This window comes from Mus caroli, chromosome 17 (genome assembly GCF_900094665.2).
Source record: "Mus caroli chromosome 17, CAROLI_EIJ_v1.1, whole genome shotgun sequence".
NCBI classification, from domain to species: Eukaryota; Metazoa; Chordata; class Mammalia; order Rodentia; family Muridae; genus Mus; species Mus caroli.
The window spans coordinates 75361546-75382576 of NC_034586.1; the positions used below are offsets into that span (position 1 = coordinate 75361546).

Consider the following 21031-nt stretch of genomic DNA (forward strand, 5'->3'; position numbering starts at 1 on the left):
AGGATCACTTGAGTAGGAGTTTGGGATCATGGTGCAAATCAGGTGTTGACACTAAGTTCAACATCAATGTGATGACTTCCGATGAGTGACGTTCCCTAAGAAGGACAGGACAAACCCAAGTCAGAAACAGAGCAGGTCAAACTCTTAGGACGGAAGTCATTAAACTGCCTAAATTAATCTTAATTTTATTCTTTGAGATGCTATTAGAAATAGAATCAGTTTTTATTGTTTACCTTTTATGTAGATCATTACCAATGCATAGGACAGCTGAGTCTTGTCTGTTATATCTTCAGCTTTGCTGCATGCGTTTGTTAGAGACTATAGTGTGTGTGTGTGCGTGTGTGTGTGTGTATGCCTATGTGTATGTATGTGCCCTTGTATACACATGTGTGCATGTGTGTGAGCATGTATGTATATGTACATGTGTGCATGTGTGTATATGTATATTATGATATGTGTGTGCATGAGTGTATGTGCATGTGTTACATGCTTGCGTGTGTGTGTGTGTGTGTGTGTGTGTGTGTGTGTGTGTGTAAAATATTTGGGTTTTGTTTGTTCCCTACATATAAATCATATTAGCTGTGAAAAGAAGATAACTTTTCTTCTTCCATTTCCATTTGAATCGCTTTTATTTCTTCTTGTTGCCTAGTTGCTCTGGGTAGGACTTTACGTGGTATATTGAACTGACCTTGTGAAAGCAGGCCGTTTCATCCTCACTAACTGGTCTACAGGAAAAGCTCTCCATCTTTCACCACTGGGCATGTTACCATTGTGCTTCTCATATGTAGCCTTTGGTACATTGAAGCAATTTTCTTCTACTTTTATCATAAAACACTAAATTTTGCCAAGTACTTTTTTCTTTGCAAATGAAAATGATACTTTGAAAATGATACTGTTTTTTATTTGCATTCTATTGCTATAGTATATATTATGCTGTTTTATTTCCATGTATTAAGTTATCCTAGCATCCAAGATAATAATGGGCTACTCTGTCATGGGCTATAGTCTTTTGTAATATGTAGTTAAATCCTGTTTGCTGGTACTTGAAAATGTTTGCCTAAATATTCATCAGAGATGATAATGGTCTATAGTTTTCATTTCTGGTAGTATCTTTGTCTGATGTTTCTATCAGAGCAATGCTGATCTCATAGACTACATCTGAGTTGTTTTGCTCACTTCAATTGTTGGGGCAGTGGGGAGGGTTCAAGAATACTTCTCTTAATTCTATTTTAAGTGTGTGGTATAGCTGGGCCTGGTTAAACATGCTTTTAATACCATAACTCAGGAGGTAGAGATTTTATTAAGGCCAGCCTGGACTATGTAGTGAGTTTCAGATCAACTGGGGATGCACAGTGAGACCATGTCTCAAACAAAACAAAGAATTTGGTAGCATTCGCGGAAGCCATCTGGCCCTAGCCTTTAGACTTGCTGGGAATTCTGATTGCTAATTCACAATCTCCTTGCTTGGTTTAAATGTTAAGAGTTTCTGTGTCTTCCTGATTCAGTCTAGCACTTGCATGTTTTGAGAAATTTTCCCATTTCATAAATTTTCTATGTTTTCCTGATTCAGTCTAATATTTGTGAGTTTTGAGAAATGTGCCCACTTCATCTTTGTTATTTACTGTGTTCACATCAATTCTGCTTACAATCCTATTCCTATAACACCAGAAGTAACATCTATTTCATTTTAGTTGAATTTCCCTTTTGTTTTCTGTCAGTCAAAGACTTACAAATTTTGCTGATCTTTCTAAAGAACACATTCTTTTTCTGTTGAAATTTTTCTTCTAGTCTCTCTTGTTTATTTCCATTCTAATCCCTATTGGGTGTTTGTTTGCTCTTGGTTTTTGGGTTTTGGAGTTTTTTGTGAGTTGAGTTTGTTCTAATTTCTCATGGTGTACATTTAGATTGTTTTTCGGACCTTCTTTAATAATGTAAGAATTTGTAGCTATAAATCTCCTCTTATCTCTGCTGTGTTCGTGGGATTTTGTGTGCTTTCGTTTGCATTTAACTTGACGTCTTGTAGTGGCCCTTATGGTTTCACATTTGGCCTACTGGTTGTCTGATATGGAATGAGGAGATAGCTCAGTTAGTAAAGTGCTTGCCACACTAACCTGAGGGCCCAGCACCCATGTGAGAAGCTTGTGGTGAGCCCACACTTGTAATCCCGGCACTGGCGAAGCAGGGACAAACAGTTCCTTGGGAGCTTGCTAGGCATTGGCCTATTCTAATCAGTGAGCCCTAAGTAACAGTGGAGACCTCTCTCAACACAACAAGGTACGCCAGCAAGGTGACTCCGTGGGTAAAAGCTCATGTCACAAGCTTAATCACCCTGAGTCTGAGCTCCACAGCGCTTTCCTCTGACCTCCTCACCATGCTGTGGTGTAAGGGTACCACATATACACATACATAATAGCTATAATGAATAAACTAAAAAATCCTGAGGAATGACATCCAAGTCTGTCTTTTGGCCTCCACATATATGTATATATTACACATGACCCAGATACATATGTATGTACGTACATACATGCACCTGAATATATATTTTGTACATGCACACATGCACCTGGATATACATGTATGCACATACACATATGCACCTGGATACCGTGAATACACCCTGCCCCACCTACACAAAGAACATAATGTTAAATTCCTAAATACCCTTGGATTTTCAGTCTTCTTTCTGATTTCATCCTACTGTGGTCAGAAAGAGGGGCTGTTGCAGGTATGATGGTGACACAGTTGTACGAATCCCAAGAGACAGAAAAGATAATTTATACATTGCCAATATTTCCAAATTCATTGAGACCTATTTTGTGGTGTAACTTATGATCTGTCTTAGGAATGTGTATCCCGAGAAGCGTGTAGTCTGTTATTGTAGAGCCTTATTTGGCTCGTGGTCGACAGTCATGTATCCATCATTTTCCAATCAGGTTTCCTCCAGAGATGCTGCTGTTTCATTCATTACTAAAAGTAGGACATGAAGGCTGGGCATGTAGCTTGATGGCAGAGCATTTGCATGACGTGTGTGGTGCTCTGGTTTCAGTAGCTAGAGCTACAAGAAGAGACTCTGGAGGACACTGACATTCTTTTGACGACTGGTCTGTTACTTTCCCCTTCAATTCTGTCAAATTTGCTTTATATATTCAGAGGCCGTGATGTCTGGTGCATAGATCCTTATTATTGTTATTTATTCTTAATAAATTGATCATTTTCCTATATATTGCTATCTTTTTAAATTATGTATTTTTGAGATTATAATGTGGTTACATAATTCCCCCTTCCCATGCCTCCCACCATATCCTTCTATATATTTCTCCTTGCATTCCTTCAAATTCATGGCCTCTTTTTTCATTAATTGTTGTCATATGCATATATGTGTATGTATGTACATATTCATATACATGCATCTATTCCTAAATATAACCTAAGTCCATATAGTGTTACTTGCATGTATGTTTCAGGAGTGACCATTTGGTGTTCAATAATCCCTAGGCATGACTATGTGTCCCCCTCTCAGCTCAGCATTCCTTAGTTGCCTGTGGTTCTTTGTGTAGGGCTGAGGCCTCATGGTCTTTCCCCATCAACTTTGTCCGTTGTTGTCCTTGGCTAGCTTATGTTATAGTCATGTTGGTGAGACCTTATAGGTACAGCAAATTCCCTAGTCCTCTGGCTCTCCCAGTCTTTTCAGTCCTTCTGCAACATTCCCTCGGCTTATATACGAGAGTTGTTTCATAGATGTATCCATTGGGCAGTAGTAGCACTCATATCTTCCTGGAAACCAACAGCTCTCTAATTAGAATTAAGTTCTATTCAACAAAAGGGAGACCATGCCTAATGTTGCAAACCATTCCAACTACCCAGGGCTAGTGAAGTCATGGGTCTTAGAGCTTCTCTTGGAGACGAACCTACCACCATCACTTTACTAAGCCAGTGTAACCCCTAACTACACTCTAAGTATGTGCTCTTATACCCACAGATAGGTATAAGCCTCACCCCTCATGAAGGAATCATCTTGTCACAGATGGAGGCCATCATAAAAAACCATAACTAATCAAAATGCAGAGTCAAATAACCCAGCCCCAGTGTTGTTTGGCATGTGTCACAGATTTTGTCTTTACATCTATTAGTGAAGTTACTTTTAGCCTATTTTAGTCACCATTTACATAGAGTATCTTTCTCCATCTTTGACCTTTAACCTGTTTTATCTTTAGAGTTTTGTAAACATCATATAATTGGATCTTGAATTTTTAAAATCTATTTTACATATATATATGTACATATAGTTAGTTAGTTACTTAGTTAGTTTTGGTACAATAATTACAAATAGGAAAGAACTTATTGGTGCTATTTTATTATTTTTCTCTGTGTGTTATAGTATCTTTTGCCACTCATTTCTTCAATTAATTCTTTTCTTTGTGTTAAAATTGTATGTTTTGTGATATGTTCTTATTTCTTTTTCAATAGATTCTTTGGAAGGTCCTTTGTGGTTTCCAATAAAAACAAAAAAGATGCAACAATTGATTTTCAACTGGTCTAAATTTCAACTACCTGCAAAATATTCTATTCCTTTTTAACTCCCCTGTTTTATGTTGTTGTCACAATTTACACGTGTACTATATAGCATTAATATATTTTTATAATTTTATACTTTTTAAAAATCCTGAATTATAAGTAGAGTTTCAAGACAGAATTTTGATAATACTAGGTTTAGTATTTATTTATGTATTTACCTTTACTAAAAGAACTTAACATTCTTTCATGTTGTAGTTGTTGTTGTTTTGAGGCAGTCCTCTGTAGCCTAGACTGTCAGGTATGAGCTTGAGCTGTGTCATCTAGGATCTTCCTGCCTCTGCCTCCACTGCATTACAGGGATGTGTTGCCACACCCAGTTTACATGGGACAGGAAACTGAACCCAGGGCTCCATGAGAGGAAGGCAACCAGTGGACCAACTGAACCACACCCCCAGCCTGAGAAACTTACACTTCGTTTGCTTCAGATTATTTGTGTGAAAGCAGTCTAAAGGACGCCTTTTAGGGTTTCTTGTAGAGCAATATTAAACTTGGCTTTTTTTTTTTCTGTAAGTATTTCATTTCTCCGTTACTTTTGAAGGGCCATTTTTGCTGGTTGGAGAATTATGTTGTTATTCCTTTCTTTCTTATGGTATTAAAATGCATCACCTCGGTGCTGACTGGTCAACAAGGCTTCTGCTGCGAAGTCTGCTAAAGGTGACAGCCCGTGACATGTGCTGAGCTTCTTTTGACACTTCCTTTATTTTTTAAAAAAAAAAGATTGATTGATTGATTGATTGATTGATTGATTGATTTAATGTATTTGAGTACACTATAGCTGTACAGATGGTTGTGAGCCATCATGTGGTTGATGGGAATTGAACTCAGGACCTCTGCTTGCTCGGGCCCTGCTCACTCAGGCTGGAAGATTTATTTATTGTTGTATGTAAGTACACTGTAGCTGTCTTCCGACACATCAGAAGAGGGCATCAGATCTCATTACGGATGGTTGTGAGCTACCATGTAGTTGCTGGGATTTGAACTCAGGATTGCTAGAAGAGCATTCAGTGCTCTTAACTGCTGAGCCATCTGACCAGCCCCCTTTTGCCACTTCCTTTCTCTTTCTTTCTTTCTTTCTTTCTTTCTTTCTTTCTTTCTTTCTTTCTTTCTTTCTTTCTTTCTTTTAAAATCACTTTACATCACAATCATAGCCCCCTCCCTCCTCTCTTCTCAGTCCCACCCTCACAAATCCCTGCCCCCATTACCCTCTCCTCTCTTCTCCTCAGAGGAGGAGAGCCTCTTTGGGTACCACAGCACCCTAAAGCTTCTAGGCCCAGCAGGTGTAGGCACAGCCTCTCCAACTGAGGCCCAACCAGGCAGTCCAAGTAGGAGGGAAAGAGATCCAAAGTCAGGGAACAGAGACTTAACCCCAGATCCACTTGTTAAGGGAAACACACGAGCACCAAGGTGCTCATTTGCTGCAGATATGCAGGGAATCTAGGTCCAGCTCCATTGTGCTCCCTGGTTGGTGGCCCGGGCTCTGTGAGCCCCCATGGTCCCAGGTTAGTTGACTCGTTGGATCTTCTTGTGGTGTCCTTGACCCCTCAGACTTGGCTCACTCTAACCCCCCGTCTTTCACAAAACTCTGATCTCTGCCTGGTGTTTGACTGTGATTCTCTGCATCTGCTTCTGAGTGAAACCTTTCAGGAGACCGTTATGCTAGGTTCCTGTCTGCAAGTATAGCAGAGTATCATTAGTAGTGTTAGGGGTTGGCTCTTTCACATGGAATGGGTCCCAAGTTGGGCCAGCCATTAGTTGGTTGTTCCTTCAGTCTGCTCTGTTTTTATCCCTGCACATCTTGAAGGCATGACAACTTTTGGGTTGAAGGTTTTGTGAGTAGATTGATGTCCCCCTCCCTCCTCTGGAAATCCTGCTTGGCCATTTCAGTCTTTATATCCCCCACTGGTAGGAATCTAAGCTAGAGGGCCCCACCATAGACACTCCATATCCTCTCCCATCCTGGGCCTCCAGCTAGTCACCAGAGTTATCCCCTCCCCAATTTCCATTCTCACTCCCAGGCCTCTCTCACCACCACTCCCCCGTTAAGCACACACCTGATCTCTTTCCCTGTTCCTCTCTTCAGCCCCTCTCCAGCTTGGTTTCCTCTTCCCATCCACTTCCAGTGACTATTTAGTTTCCCCTTCTGAGTGAGATTGGTGCATCCTCTCTTGAGACCTCCTTATTACCCAGTTTCTTTGTGGATTGTACCATGGTTATCCTGTACTTTATGTCTAATATAACATAGAAATGAGTACAAACCATACCTGTCTTTCTGGCTCACCTCACTCAGGATAATATTCTCGTTTCATCCATTTGCCTGCAAATTTCATGATGTCTTTGTTTTTAATAGTTGAATACATTGTGTAGATATACCACATTTTCTTTCTCCATTCTTCAGTTGAGGGTTGTTTCCAGTTTCTTATAAATAAAGCTGTTAGGAACATAGTTGAGTGTGTGTCCTTGTGGTATAGTGGGGCATCTTTTGGGTATATGCCCAGTAGTGGTATAGTTGGGTCTTGAGATAGAGCTATTCCTAGTTTTCTGAGAAACTGCCAAATTGATTTCCAGAGTGGTTGTCTAAGTTTGCAGTCCCATCAGCAATAGAGGGGGGTGTTCCCCTCGCTCCACATCCTCACCAGCGTGGGCTATTGCTTGAGTTTCTGATATTAGCCATTCTGATGGTGTGAGGTGAAATCTCAGGGTCATTTTAATTTTCATTTCCCTGATAACTAAAGATGTTGAACATTTCTTTAAGATCTTCTCGGCCATCTGAGATTCCTCTGTTGAGTATTCTCTGTTTAGCTCTGTACCCAATGTTTTAATTGGGTTAGTTGGGTAGTTGGTGTCCAACTTCTTGAGTTCATTGTAAATTTTGGATATTAGTCCTCTGACAGATGTAGGGTTGGTGAAGATCCTTTTCTAGTATGTAGGCTGGTCTTTTATCCTATTGATAGTGTCATTTGCCTTACAGAAGCTTTTCAGTTTCATGAGGTCCCATTTATCAATTGTTGATCTTAGAGCCTAAGCTACTGGTGTTCTGTTCAGGAAAATGTCTCCTGTACCAATGAGTTCAAGGTGCTCCCCACTTTCTATTCTATTAGATCTAGTGTATCAAATTTTATGTCGAAGTCTTTGATCCACTTGAACTTGAGTGTTGTGCAGGGTGAGGGATAAGGATATGTTTGTGCTCTTCTCCATGCTGACATCCATCCAGTTAGACCAGCACCATTTGTTGAAAGTGCTTTCTTTTTTTCCTATTGAATGATTTTAACTTCTTTGTCAAAAATCATATGTCCATAGTTGTGTGGGTTTATTTCAGGGTCATCAGTTCAATTCCATTGATCAACCTGTGTGCTCCTATACCAATACCATGCAATTTTTATCACTATTGCTCTGTAGTACAGCTTGAGGTCGGGGATGGTGATCCCGTCAAGAACGTCTTTTATTGTTCAGGATTGTTTCAGCTGTCCTGTTTTCCCCTCATATGACATAGAGAATTGCTCATTCTGTCTATCGGCAGCTTAAGTGTAAGGTGCCTGGGTGGCTCGCTTTGGGTTTATTCTACATGGAGTCAACTGAGCTTTCTGATCTGATCTGAACTTGTCCTTCAGATCTAAAGTTTTGGCATGATCTTTTCAAGTAACCCCACTGTCCTCTCTTGTCTTCTCCCAGTGCCCTCGTCATCTGTATTTGGTCAACATAATGGCGTCTCCCACGCCCTTCGGATTTTGTCTATTTTCATTCATTCTTTATTCTTTTTATTCCTCACAACAGTTTCAAAGTAAACATCTTCAGGTTTGCCTGTTGCTCCCTTCCAGCAGATTTCAGTTCCTCTATCACAGTCTCAGCCCCACAACCTGTGTTTGGTTCTTTTTCCTAATGTGCATTTCTTTGTGGACACTCAGTTTGTTTCTTGTGTGATTTTTCTTCTTTTGTCCTTTTTATTCTTTCATTCTTCCCTTAGCTCTTTGATTAAATTTAAGGCTATTGTCTTAAAATCCAAGCTTTAGCTCCTGTGTTTGGAAATGTGTTCTTTTCCTTTAAATTAACTACTTGTCACCATCTCCTTATATGCTCACGGGTTTTGTTGAAGATTGAGAAGTTGAAAGAGCATCCATGTCTGTGAACTGGCTCCGTGTTTCAGAAGACCCTCAGTGGTCAGCTAAAGTTTGGGGTCTTTTCAAGTCTTCTGGAGCATGGATTTCTTACAGGTCTATGTGCTTATGGACTTGCAGGTTTTCCACTTCTTACCATACACTCAGCTTTCATTTTTCTGAAAGTCTTCTTGGAGGCTTAAACATTCTGTTTTATTCCTCTGCCCACTGCCCTCATTCCTAGATACCCCTGAGTCCACAGTCTCCTTGTTACATCCTTGTGCCACGTTACTGCTTTCACCATCTTTCAACCTTTCCTAGCCCAAAGTTCCAAAGTCCTCCCATTGTCTCCCCCAAAACACATGTTCAGGTCTGTCACAGAAATAGTCCGCTCTCTGGTACCAATTTCTGTCTTAAAGTTTTTATTGCTGTGATAAAACACCATACCCATAGACAACTTGGAAAGAGTTTATTTTGGCTTCCACTTCCGTCTCACAGTCTGTCATCAAAGGAAGTCAGAGGAGGAACCTGGAATCGAGAGCTGATGCAGAAGCCAGTTAAGTGCTGCTTACTAGCTTACTAGCTCCATGGCTTGCTCAGCCTGCTTTACAATACCATCCAGGATGACCAGCCCAGGGATGGCACCAACACCCACAATGAGCTTGGCCTTCCCATGTCTATCGTCATCGAGAGAACAATTCACAGGCCATTCTGGAGGGACTATTTCTCAACTGATGTCCCCTCCTCAAATGACTCTGGCTTGTCAAGTTAACATAAAAGTAGCCAGCATACATGGGTAGGATTAATTTTTAAAAACTAAAGCAGTGGGAGCAACAAAAAATGGCTCAGTCAGAAAACTGCTTGCCACACTAACATGAGTTCAGATCCCCAGCACCCAGTGTAAATGCTAGCACAGCCATCTGTAATCCCAGCTCTGAGGGACTGGAGGCAGGTAGGTCTCAGGCACCCTCTGTACAGCCAGTGTAGCTACTAGGTGAGCTTCGTGTGAAATAATCCACACTGTCTCAAAAAACAAGGTGGAGAGTGACTAAGGGAAATTCATGGTGTCAGCGTCTGGCCTCCACATACCATTCATGTGCACCCCATTGTACATGTGCACATGCACATGTACACATACACCACACACACACACACACACACACACACACACAAGTTAGAACATCATGTTCAACTATAGAAGAATACCTGAACATGTGCTAATATACACATACACATTTTTGAGTGCCTGCTGAGTTCCTGCAGCTTGCTGTGATCTATAACAGCATCTAATGAATGTACTCTGGCTACTTAGTTCTTCTGTTAGTGAACTGTACGTACCACTAAGAAGCATGCATTCTAGTGGAGCTGATTCTGAAAACGTAGCTGACGAACCACATGCAGTGTGGTTATTATTAATTGCATGTTAAAGAGAATATGTGCTTCGAGGGGAAAAAATGTACGCAGAACAAGGAAAGGAAGAAAGATTTAGGATTGTAGAATTGGGTAGAAAGATCTGGGTGGGCCACACGAAGAAAGATGCATTGCTGCAGATGTTAGCCAAGAGTAGAGGTTACGTCTAGGGGAAAGAACATTCTATCAGAGAGAGAGCAGCTAAACGCCTTGAGGCTGACGGGGCCGGTGACTGAGAAGATTGGTCAGAAATTAAGTCACAGAACTATTAGGGTTGGCATGTGCTTGTAACCGCCCAAGTCCTTGTAAGCAGTCAGCTCTTGAAAGGCCAAGAGCTGACTGCTTACAAGGTATAACAATGGGTGCTGTGACATTTTCTAGCACAGAGTGGAATAATTCGACTTGAATTTTCAAAGGATTGCTCTGGTCACTATGTGTAAGTCTAAAGGGAGTTGGTGGTTGTTTCTGCCATCTTAGGTATATTACAGCTAACACTGACACAGAGGAACAGAACTTCCCGTTCCCCAAGGCTCTTAACACACACATAGAGGAGCTAAAGTTGGATGTCCTCCTTCAGAAGGCAGACCATTTGCGGATGAATGAGTCTCACAAAATGGAGAGTTTTGAGCTACTCTGCGACCACAAGGAGAAGGTAAGAGCTGTGTGGCAGCGGTATGTTCACACAGTTTGAAATTTTTATTAAAGTACTACCCTGCTCTTACTGAAACTACAGCACTGTGTTGCAATTCACAGGGAGAAAATAAGGATGCACTTTTATAAAATGAATAACTGATTAAAATTACATTTGAGTTAATCGGGTTTATCTAAGGTCCCAAAAATAGAAACCAACCTGATACAGATTTACTCTGATTTTGTTAACTTGGATATTTAATGTGTGTTTTGTAACATGAAGAATAAAACATTATACCTAAGCATAATGTTTTCTCTGGAAAGAATAAAAAGCTTTTTAGGTTTTCTTTTGTTTTTGTTTTTTAAGACAGGATTTCTCTTATGTGTCCCTGGCTGTCCTAGGACCCGATCTGTGGACCAGCTGGCCCACAGAGTTCCATCCTCCTCTGTCTCCCGGGTGCTGGGATTAAAGGCATGTGCCACCACGCCAGGCTACGTTTCCTGTGTTGCTTTCAATGTAGTATTGGTATCTAAAGCTATTTCTATCAGTAGTCATTCTGCAGTGTTTAATATTGGACTTGAGTTCGTTAGTCTCACCATCACAACTGAAAGAAAGGATATAAGGGCTCATGAGAGCTCGAGGAGATATAAAGTCTCTTTTTTGCCCATGAGCAATATAAACCTAACCTTGGCCAAAAGAAGGTTTAGCAACTTCGATACACTGTGTAAAACCTGTGAACCCAAACTGATCAACACATAATATACAGATATCCTAAAAATCAGACTATAGCCTATGAAGATATGCAAGGATTATCTGTCAATAAAAGTTTTTAAAACGTTTAAAGTATCTACAATTATAATTGAATCATTTAGGTAAAAATTATAATGTACTTCAATTTACAGACACTAGTTAATGCTCAGTAAGCTTTTTATTATGCTGATAGTAGATAACTTACAAAGGATAATAGGAGAGGATACCTGGTCCAGGGGGAATATGTAATTATATCTGTATAATATTAAATGATTTAAGATCCAAATGTAACACTATATTTGGTCATATTTCTTAGCCATAAATATTTGGATTTAAAATGTTAAATATCTATAGTATAAATTCAGTCATCTATAAATACCATTTTACTTGCCTAAATTTTTTTAAGGTACAATGAAAGCAATTATGGTCATTCTGGACAAATGACTGCATTAATCTAGTGTGCAATGCTATCTTTCCAGTTTAGTGAAGAAACAGAGTTTCTGTGGCGCCTGGCCCGAGCCTATGGAGACATGTATGACCTATCTACAAGTACACAAGAAAAGAAGCATTATGCTAATGTTGGTAAGTAATTCGTCAGCACTGGGTGTTCTCAGGTGGCATTGTTTTCCACAATAAGCCATCAGTGGGTTTAATTCAAGCAAAATTGTCTAAGTTAAAGACTCAATCCATTTCAATATACTCTGATAATGAAAAACTGTACACAGCCTCAGAACAAAATGGTCTTCTGGGACTAAAGTGTATGTTCCTTTAAAGCAACTGAGCTAATGATATTAAAGCAGGGAACTGGAGAAACAAAACAAAACAAAGCCCTGATTTCAGTTTTTGAGTTTATGATGTCACAGGAAGCTAAAACACCTGTGCTAGCATTTGAGGTGCAACTATAAGCCACGGAGTGTTGTGGCCTCCAGCTGTACTATCAGTTACACTCACAACTCACTTCCTATGGCATGGTAGGCCAGGAACACATTAAAAATAACCTCTCGATTGTCAGGGATTTCCAAAAGGCAATACCTTAAACTGCCATTTTGCATATATTTGAATTTTTCCACTATCACATTAAAAACCAAGGAGACTGTCAAATTATTGCTGTTGGTTGTTGTATTTATGTTTCACTGGATGCCAGAATGCTTTCTTGTCAAAACTCCTGCATGTCCATCTCTCTGAGCCTCAGGTTTTATTGTCCTTTCTTCCAAAGCTTTCTCTTTTCCCGACTTTTCCATGATAGTATAGGCTATACAGAGAAACTCTGTCTCGAAAACCCAAAATACCAAACCACCCCCCACCCAAAAAAGAAAAGAAAAAAGAAGGAAATAGCAAGTAAGAACTCCTCCCACTCTAGTCTGGCATCTTTATTTCCATGAAGGACAAATGATTGGAATCTGCGGGAGTCTTCCGGATTCCCTTGCTAAGTGTCCTCTCCACCTAACTATTTCCTTTCTGGAAAGCAGTTTTCTGTAGCAAGCCAACTATAAGGCACTATCCATGGGGGAGTTCTAGAAAAGAGATTAATTTCAAGGAAAAGAAAGTTTCAACCAGAGCCTGAAAGGATTTCAATTCATATCTGCTGGGGGGGGGGGGGTTAGAGCATATTGATGTGCAAAGTGTTTGACACTTGCTAGCAGTAATGTATCTTTCTCGAGCACTCCTCTTGGGTCTTCTGTTAGCAGACGAGACTAAGAGCACAAAATACAGGAGGAAAACCTCTGACTTTGTTGGGAAGGTGATGCATTCCTATAATAATATATAAAGGGACAAATAGAAATGGGGAGTTATTTTCAGACTACAGGGTGTTAAGTTTGTATAAATAAAAGGAGGAGTCGATAGCAGGAGCTAGAGGTTCATGTAGGGAAATCTTATGGAGATAACCGTTCCCACAGGTAAAATTCTCTAGACTGTTTTTAAATTGAAGGAGAGCTCAAGTGCGTTGTTCTTCCAGCTGTAACTATCAACCTGATGAAACTTAGAGTTGTCTGAGAAGGGACCTCGGCTGAGGGATTCACTAGGTCAGATCTGTGAGCATGTCTGTGGGGATTGTCCTGGTTGATAATTGATGTAAGAGGGCCCAGCCCACTGTGGGTGGGACCAATCCCTGGGCAGATAGTTCCAGACTGAAGAAGAAAGGTAGATAAGCATGGACCTGCAAACAAGCCCTCAGGTGGCATTCCTCCATGCTTTGGTTTCTGCTGCTCTTCCTTGGCTGTGGGTAAGTTCTTTGTTTAGAAGGAGTGTGTGGAATGGCAAGCAGGCCTGCACCTGAGTCCCTGCTTGAGTTTCTGCTGTGACTGGGGACAATGACAGTCTATGATGAGTCCTTCTCAGTCCCTTTCGGTCATGGACATTTGTCACCGTGACAGAATGAAGCTGGAACATGAGTTGATATATGAGACAGAGAAATAGGAAAACGGGATGGCGATCTAGCGGCCAGAGTGCCGCATGGGGTTAAAATGAGAGTTACCCTTAAGAAGAAACTTTACCATGTCACGAGAAGAAGAGGGCACCATTTTCATGCACACAGAAGGAGTGTATTCAAATACTGAAGTAAAGCAAAAAGGATCACTTTTATTTGTACATTTAAGAAATGACCTCAACATGTTAGTGTTCTGGGAACAGTGCTAAAATGAAGTGTGGCGAGAAAGGGTGAGGAGAGATGCAAGAAGGGACCCGTGAGTGTGACCGTGCCACACTAGAGAAATAACTGTATAAAGGACCAGTGACCAACCATCACAGTTCAGTTCTCCAGTAAATATTATTTGGGGGCTTCTACCTCACCTTAGATTGTTTAGTTCCCAAATTAAGAAACACACACACACAAAATCTTTATATTTATAATAAGCCTTTAAGCATCAAAGCTGGGCATATATCAACCCCTTATGCTAGTTTGTTTACTTCTCTGTCAGTAACCTCAAGATTTCACTTGCCATGCTCCACCTTTGCTGCTCCTGCTCCAACAGGCCATGCACTCTTGATCCACCTGCCCCATGGTGCCTTCCTCCTTCCTCCTCTTCTCCCTCTCCTCTGGTCTCTCCTCAGACCCCAATCCCAAGAACTGAAGCCCCACCCACCTCTCCTGCCCAGCTATAGTCATCTTTATCAACTACTGGTTTTAAATTAACAAGCAAGGTTTGCATAACAAAAGGTTGCATACCAGAGAATTCAATCATCTTGAGGCAGCTAGACCTTGGGATTCAGAATTTAGCATTACAATACATAGCAACACACCAAACCTCTGCATTACCCCCTTTTGTCTAAATAACAATAAACAACATAGAGTGGAACAGTTATAAAACAATAATGACAATTATTAGGAAAGAGTTAAATTTAAAAGCCTGTGTTTATATTTGGCAATTTAGATAAAGTATTCTATCATCTTTCCTATCTTGGTGAGTTTAGAGTTTTAGATCTAAATCATTTTCTATCCTAATTTGTAATAACATCCTAAAATCATCTTCTTAGACTTGGTACATCTTCTTAAATCCTAACCATCTTAAACTTATATTAAGACTATGACTATCTAGTCTCCGACCCCATCAGAGACCTGAGAAGGAATAAATATTACTTTAGTATGTAGGAAGTGCAGGGTCACAGCTTCCAAAAGTTATACAAATGACAGAGTCAGTTGACTGCCTGGACAGTCCCCAATATTCTCTAAAACATTGGAGCATCGTCTTCAGTCTTCTGGCCCAGAAAATCTGACAGGTCTTTTGTGAAGCAGGAATTATGATGGACCTGTTTATCCTGTCTTGGAAGAGCTTGGCAGTTGAGTTCCTTGTGTCTGTCCTTCTTGGACAGCATTCTGTCTGCAGATGAACTCAGGCAATTTTCTTTGCTGTGATTGAAGCGACTCCATATGGGGGGTTCTTCGATGCTCATCATCTTTGAAAATGAAAAGTGAGGTACTCTCAGACATGTCTCAATGTCAAAGGGGCCTTAAATTAATAATAAAAAATCTTTAAATTCCATATTCTACTGGTCCCTGAGATTTTTGATAACTATCTATCTATTCATAGCATACCTAAACAACATGGCCATGACAACTTACTAGAGGCAGGGAAACAATACCTGCGTCTAGTTGTCTAATTGTCTGATCAACCCAGGATGCATATTTCTGTGGTAATCCAGACTTGTATCTCACATGACCAGCAACTTGCATTTCTCAATCATCCCTAACAGTTTGCAGTAGCAGCTATTAAAAGGACTGGGACTAAACCTTGTATTTTTAAATGAATTGCATAGGCATAATACGTATACAAGAGTTGAAGCATACATACCTTATGTTATAACAAAACTAACCTTAAATTTTGTATCAATATACAAAGACTTACAACAATGAAAACCTTAAGTCTGTATCAATATCTGAACATATCCATATCAATGTAAACAAAAATAACCTCACTTGAGAATAGCAATAGCTCTAAGTTGAAGAATAGATTCAGTAATCTACCCTTTTATTCTATTATTTCTATATGATAATTCTGTTTCCCCCTTTTTCTTCTCAATCCCCTTCCCTTTATCTAAGAAAGAAAGAAGGATAGAGAAAAGGAAAGCCAGAAATCCCTGAGTCTAAGCTCTATATTTCGTTTCCTTTGTCCAGGACCATAACTATTTGTAACCATCCCCTTGAATGACAATATACCTAAAACTCATAAAATGGCCAAAACTGCCCACCCCATCCTAAGGAAATGGGACAGACCATGGTCTCCTGAAATTGCTTCCTGCTGACTTGGGGCAAAGAATTCTTTTGTGGGTGGGGAGGAGCAAAGGAAATTGGGAAAATGTTTAAGTCAAAAGAAAGTAGCTGGCATCATGTGTTGTCCAATCTCTATGCCCTGAGAAAGTTCAGGCCCAAGTGAGGTCCTGGCTGGATCAGTCTGTAAGGTTGGACAAACCAAGGTGCTCTGGAGTCAGCAGCCCTCCCTGAGGCTGTTTAGAAAGCAAGTCTCGCACAATGTGGGGCAGGATCAGTTGTCCCAGCATCCTCCAGGGTTGACCTCACGAGTGCTGTTTCCTCCATTGTCATTTTCCGAAAACATAATTCCTCATAAGTAATACATAGTTCAGTACCAACAATTCATGGAATGTGCAAGGTGCATAGTTTAGCCAAAGATGACCTTCTACTCTCCATCTGAGAGATGACAGACTTCTGTCTTTCTTTCTGAACTAGTCGATTACATGACCAAACTGTAAGATAAGATTCCATTCATGCCATCTGAAAGGATGGTATGTAATAATAAGTCATGAAAATTCTGTAGCCAGCAAGATTTAACACTATTCCAGCTAAGCTGAAGTTCCAGTTGAAGTCAGTCTCAGAGTTGTTACAATAGAGGGCTTAGTTTTGTACATTACTGGTTCATTTAGTTCTTTTGATTTTCTTCTTCCTTTCTACAGCCAAGATTTTCAGGAGGTCTCCCACTCTCAAGTCTGATTTTTATCAGTTTGAATGAAATCCAAAGACTTTCCCCACCTTTTATGTTAACACAAATACAAAGTCTCTCTCCAACATAACATACCTCTTCTCTAACAGTTAGAAGGCATCCTTAGTATAGAGGGACCCAATCTAGCAGCCCTGTTTTTATCCAGATCCACTCCATTTTGTCCATTTTGACCTCTCTCAAAGAAATGTGCAACATCACCACTACCACTGAGTATATAACCCTTTTCATTGTGATAATTCAAAACAAGATTGTATGGAGTCCAAATATCCTCCTCTACAATGACAGACATTTATTATTTCTTATTGAGAAAGGTTTTCTCTGTGTAGCCTGGGGTGACTCAGATTCGTTCTGTAGATCAGACTAACCTCAAACTCACAAGGAGCCTATCTGTCTCTGTCTTTGTTTCCCAAGCATGGGAATCAAAAGCATGAATTTATTTATTTAGTACCTTCGTACCCTTGAAAACATTTATATCAGTTTTTGTCTCCTTCTCTGTTCTTTGGAGGTTACCTTTTATGTGGCTATACCTATCCCTCCCGTTTTCCTTCCATTTTCCTCTTTTAATTGAACATTCTTCCCTTCCCGGTGTTCAACTTTATTTCAACTGCTTTCAGGCAGAGCGTGCCTGCTCGGAGGTCTTGGCCTGGGTTGTGTATTTCACACTAGGCTGAGCTGCCGTCAATTCTCCCGTGGGAGTCTTCCAAGGAGCTACTTTCCACGCGTTCAGGGTAGCATGACGCCCTTCCTCAAAGGGGATAGCAAGCCCCGGTCTGTGCCGTTTTAAACTAGACCAGTCTGTCAGTGTGTCCTGTTGGGTAAAATGATGGGGTATCACATTTAGACCTTAATTGGCATTGATCCCGTATCTTTTTACATTTAAAACAGTATCACATCGACTCCAGGACATGTATATTCATTTGATTTATTTATCTCCTCTGGCAAAACACATTTGTATTCTGTATTGCCGAGTTGATCATTAACCTGCAATACAGTTAGCAAGCTTAACAGCATTATTTTTGTTCTGTCCAATGGTCTTAGGATTCCTTAGTTGGACGCTTTTCTTCTCTGGAAAGATAAAAGCAAACAGCCTTGTCCTAACCCTAATTCTGGGTCTTACATTGACTAGCAAAATAGATCTTTCCCGGGGGTGCAGGGGGTCCTCCGGGGGGTGCAGGGGGTCCTCCGGGGGGTGCAGGGGGTCCTTTTTGGCAACAGAAAAACCATTATCTTTTAAATTGAAATTATAACCCTTATGTGGCTAAATATACCTGCATTGCCCTTTCCCTTTATATAAAACTAAGACTGACATGCATTCATGTCAGTCCTTACTAAGGACATTTCTACTTATTTTTAAGCAAAAACTTAGATAGTACCTTTGAGAAAAACAGTGTGTCACTTTGGACCTTAGACTTCCTTTGAAATCAGCTTTATCTTATCAGCAGGGAGTCCCACCCTGACTTCACTGTGTAGACCACGATGGTCTAAAACCTACAGAGATCTGCCGCCTGACTCTGTCTGCTGTGTGCCGGGATTAAAGGCATACGCCACAGCCACCCTGCTCAAATATTTCACCTCAATTTCAAATCCTTATAACTCTTTAATTCGTAAAACAACAAATTTGAACTGTACTGACATTCTGAATTTACTTAAAATCTTTTTTAAAAATCTCCTATGTTTTAGTAATGCCAAATAATAAAAATCTCCTTGCTGATAAACTGAGGATAATAATTTAAGGGCTCCATTTATTCCCTGAACCCATTCTTGTCGTGACTGAGCAGGCCAGGTCCCTGGCCGGTCCCCGCCCTTCACACACGCTGTGCTCTCTTGACATTGCTCTAATCGATCTGGTTACCTGCTTATGGATTTGCTGTGCAGTGAGGTCTTTGGGCCCTGGAAGTCATGGACCAGCTCTAATGTGATGCCTTATCCCCACATGTTCACACCATACAGCAGCTAATAAGCGTTCAGCACGCGATGTTTGAATTGATTACAAGCACCGTCTTGGAAGCTGGTAAACCGTAGATCAAGAAGCCGACTCGCAGAGCAAGCAACTGACCCTGGGGCTGAATGACCTCATCTGACAAGCACAAGGGGGACAAACACTTTCCACCTCAGGACCCGACTTAGGAGCCACTGCCTTGACTGGAGACTCTACTTCCTACCCACTCCTATAATGACACTAAACTTCTGTCTCTCTGTCTTTCAGGAAAAACTTTAGGAGAGAGAGCTATTACCAGAGCGCCCATGAATGGACACTGCCATCTGTGGTAAGCGTGCGGGGTCCCTGCAGCCCTACCTCCCCAGTATACATGCCTCTCTCCACACCGCAGGGTGTCCTTTTTTTTATTAGATATTTTCTTTATTTACATTTCAAATTTTATCCCCTTTTTTGGTTTCACCCCTGAACCCCACCCCCAGTCCCCTCCCTCTTCATCCTGCTCACCAACCCACTCACTTCTGCTTCCTAGTCCTGGCATTCCCCTACACTGGGGCACAGGACCAAGGGCCTCTCCTCCCACTGATGACCAACAAGGCCATCCTCTGCTACATATGCGGCTGGAGCCATGAGTCCCTCCATGTGTACTCTTTGGTTGGTGGTTTAGCTCTGGGAGCTCTGAGGATACTGGTTGGTTCATACTGTTGTTCCTCCTATGGGGCTGCAAACCCCTTCAGCTCCATGGGTACTTTCTCTAGCTCTTCCATTGGGAACTCTGTGCTCAGTCCAATGGTTGGCTGAGAGCATCCACCTCTGTATTTGTCAGGCACTAGCAGAGCCTCTCAGGAGACAGCTATATCAGGCTCCTGACAGCAAGATCTTGTTGGCATCTGTAATAGTGTCTTGGTTTGGTGGTTATATATGGGCTGGATCCTCAGGTGGGGCAGTCTATGGATGGTCATTCCATCAGTCTCTGCTCCATACTTTGTAACTCCTCCCATGAGTATTTTGTTCCCCCTTCTGAGAAGGACTGAAGCATCCACACTTGGTCTTCCTTCTTGAGTTTCGTGTGTTTTGCAAATTGTATCTTGGATATTCTGAGCTTCTGGGCTAATATCCACTCATCAGTGAGTGTATACCATGTGTGTTCTTTTTTGATTGGGTTGCCTCACTCAGGATGATATTTTCTAGTTCCATCCATTTGCCTAAGAATTTCATAAATTTAACACATTGCCGCACTGAACTGACCAGCCACGGTTCCTTGCTCACTTGCAGAAAAAGACAGTGGGTAGTGCTGCAGCTGTCATGGATACATTTGTTCTCACATATTTCTCCTTAGATTATGTTCTAAATCTGAGTAGTTCCTGAGAACCTAACAAGTCTCATGCCTTTGAGGATAAACTATAATTAAATCTAATTAGATATAGGTTTTTGAAAACATATTCTAAAGTTATGACATGTTTCTGAGCAAAATGTGGGACCAGTGTTCCAAAGGTTGGAAGTGAGGGGTCATTTTCTTTAAGCTGATGAGTAACAGGAAACAAATTCCACAGGTCAAGGGAAATCCAGTCTGTGACTTAGGATCACCAAACCGGGGACAAACTTAGGTGACATAGGATGGGGAACTTTGGAGCAAAAGAGGAAAGCCACTTCCTGGCTCTGGCTGGTTGCTTTTTTTTTTTTAAGGGATGTGTCCTCCTTCTACACTGAAAAAAAAGCAAAGAAAAATATATTGTTCTAAATTATCTTTCCTTTTATTTGTCGGTCAGTTTTATATTTTTAGATTCCTAGTTGTTGCCACCACCTCAGGCTTTGTTTCTCTCCCAGGCTAAATGAACATGCAGTTACCCTAGATACAGCAGAAAATTAACTTATGGTCATTTCTTGAATGTAGGTGTCTTAGTTGGGGTTTTATTGCTGTGGACAGACACCATGACCAAGGCTACTCTTATAAGGACAACATTTAATTTGGGGCTGGCTTAAAGTTTCAGAGGTTCAGTCCATTGTCATCAAGGTGGGAGCATGGCAGGGTCCAGGCAGGCATGGTGCAGAAGGAGCTGAGAGGTCTACATCTTCATCTGAAGGCTGCTAGCAGAATACTGGCTTCCAGGCAGCTAGTGTGAGAGTCTTAAAGCCACTGCCCACTTGACATGCTTCGTCCAGCAAGAGCACACCTCTAAAT

At 40.9% G+C, this 21031-nt stretch overlaps 1 protein-coding gene across 12 annotated transcripts in view; it reads left to right on the forward strand.

Moving 5' to 3' along the window:
• The window catches only part of Rmdn2 (regulator of microtubule dynamics 2), a 75438-nt gene that overhangs the window by 23262 nt on the left and 31145 nt on the right, over window positions 1-21031 (forward strand). For all 12 annotated transcript variants that reach the window (XM_029471454.1, XM_029471456.1, XM_029471457.1 and 9 more), the window contains 3 exons: window positions 10557-10731; window positions 11940-12042; window positions 19120-19180. In XM_029471454.1, the coding sequence (XP_029327314.1) occupies window positions 10557-10731; window positions 11940-12042; window positions 19120-19180 (339 nt within the window). The remainder of the gene's footprint in view (window positions 1-10556; window positions 10732-11939; window positions 12043-19119; window positions 19181-21031) is intronic.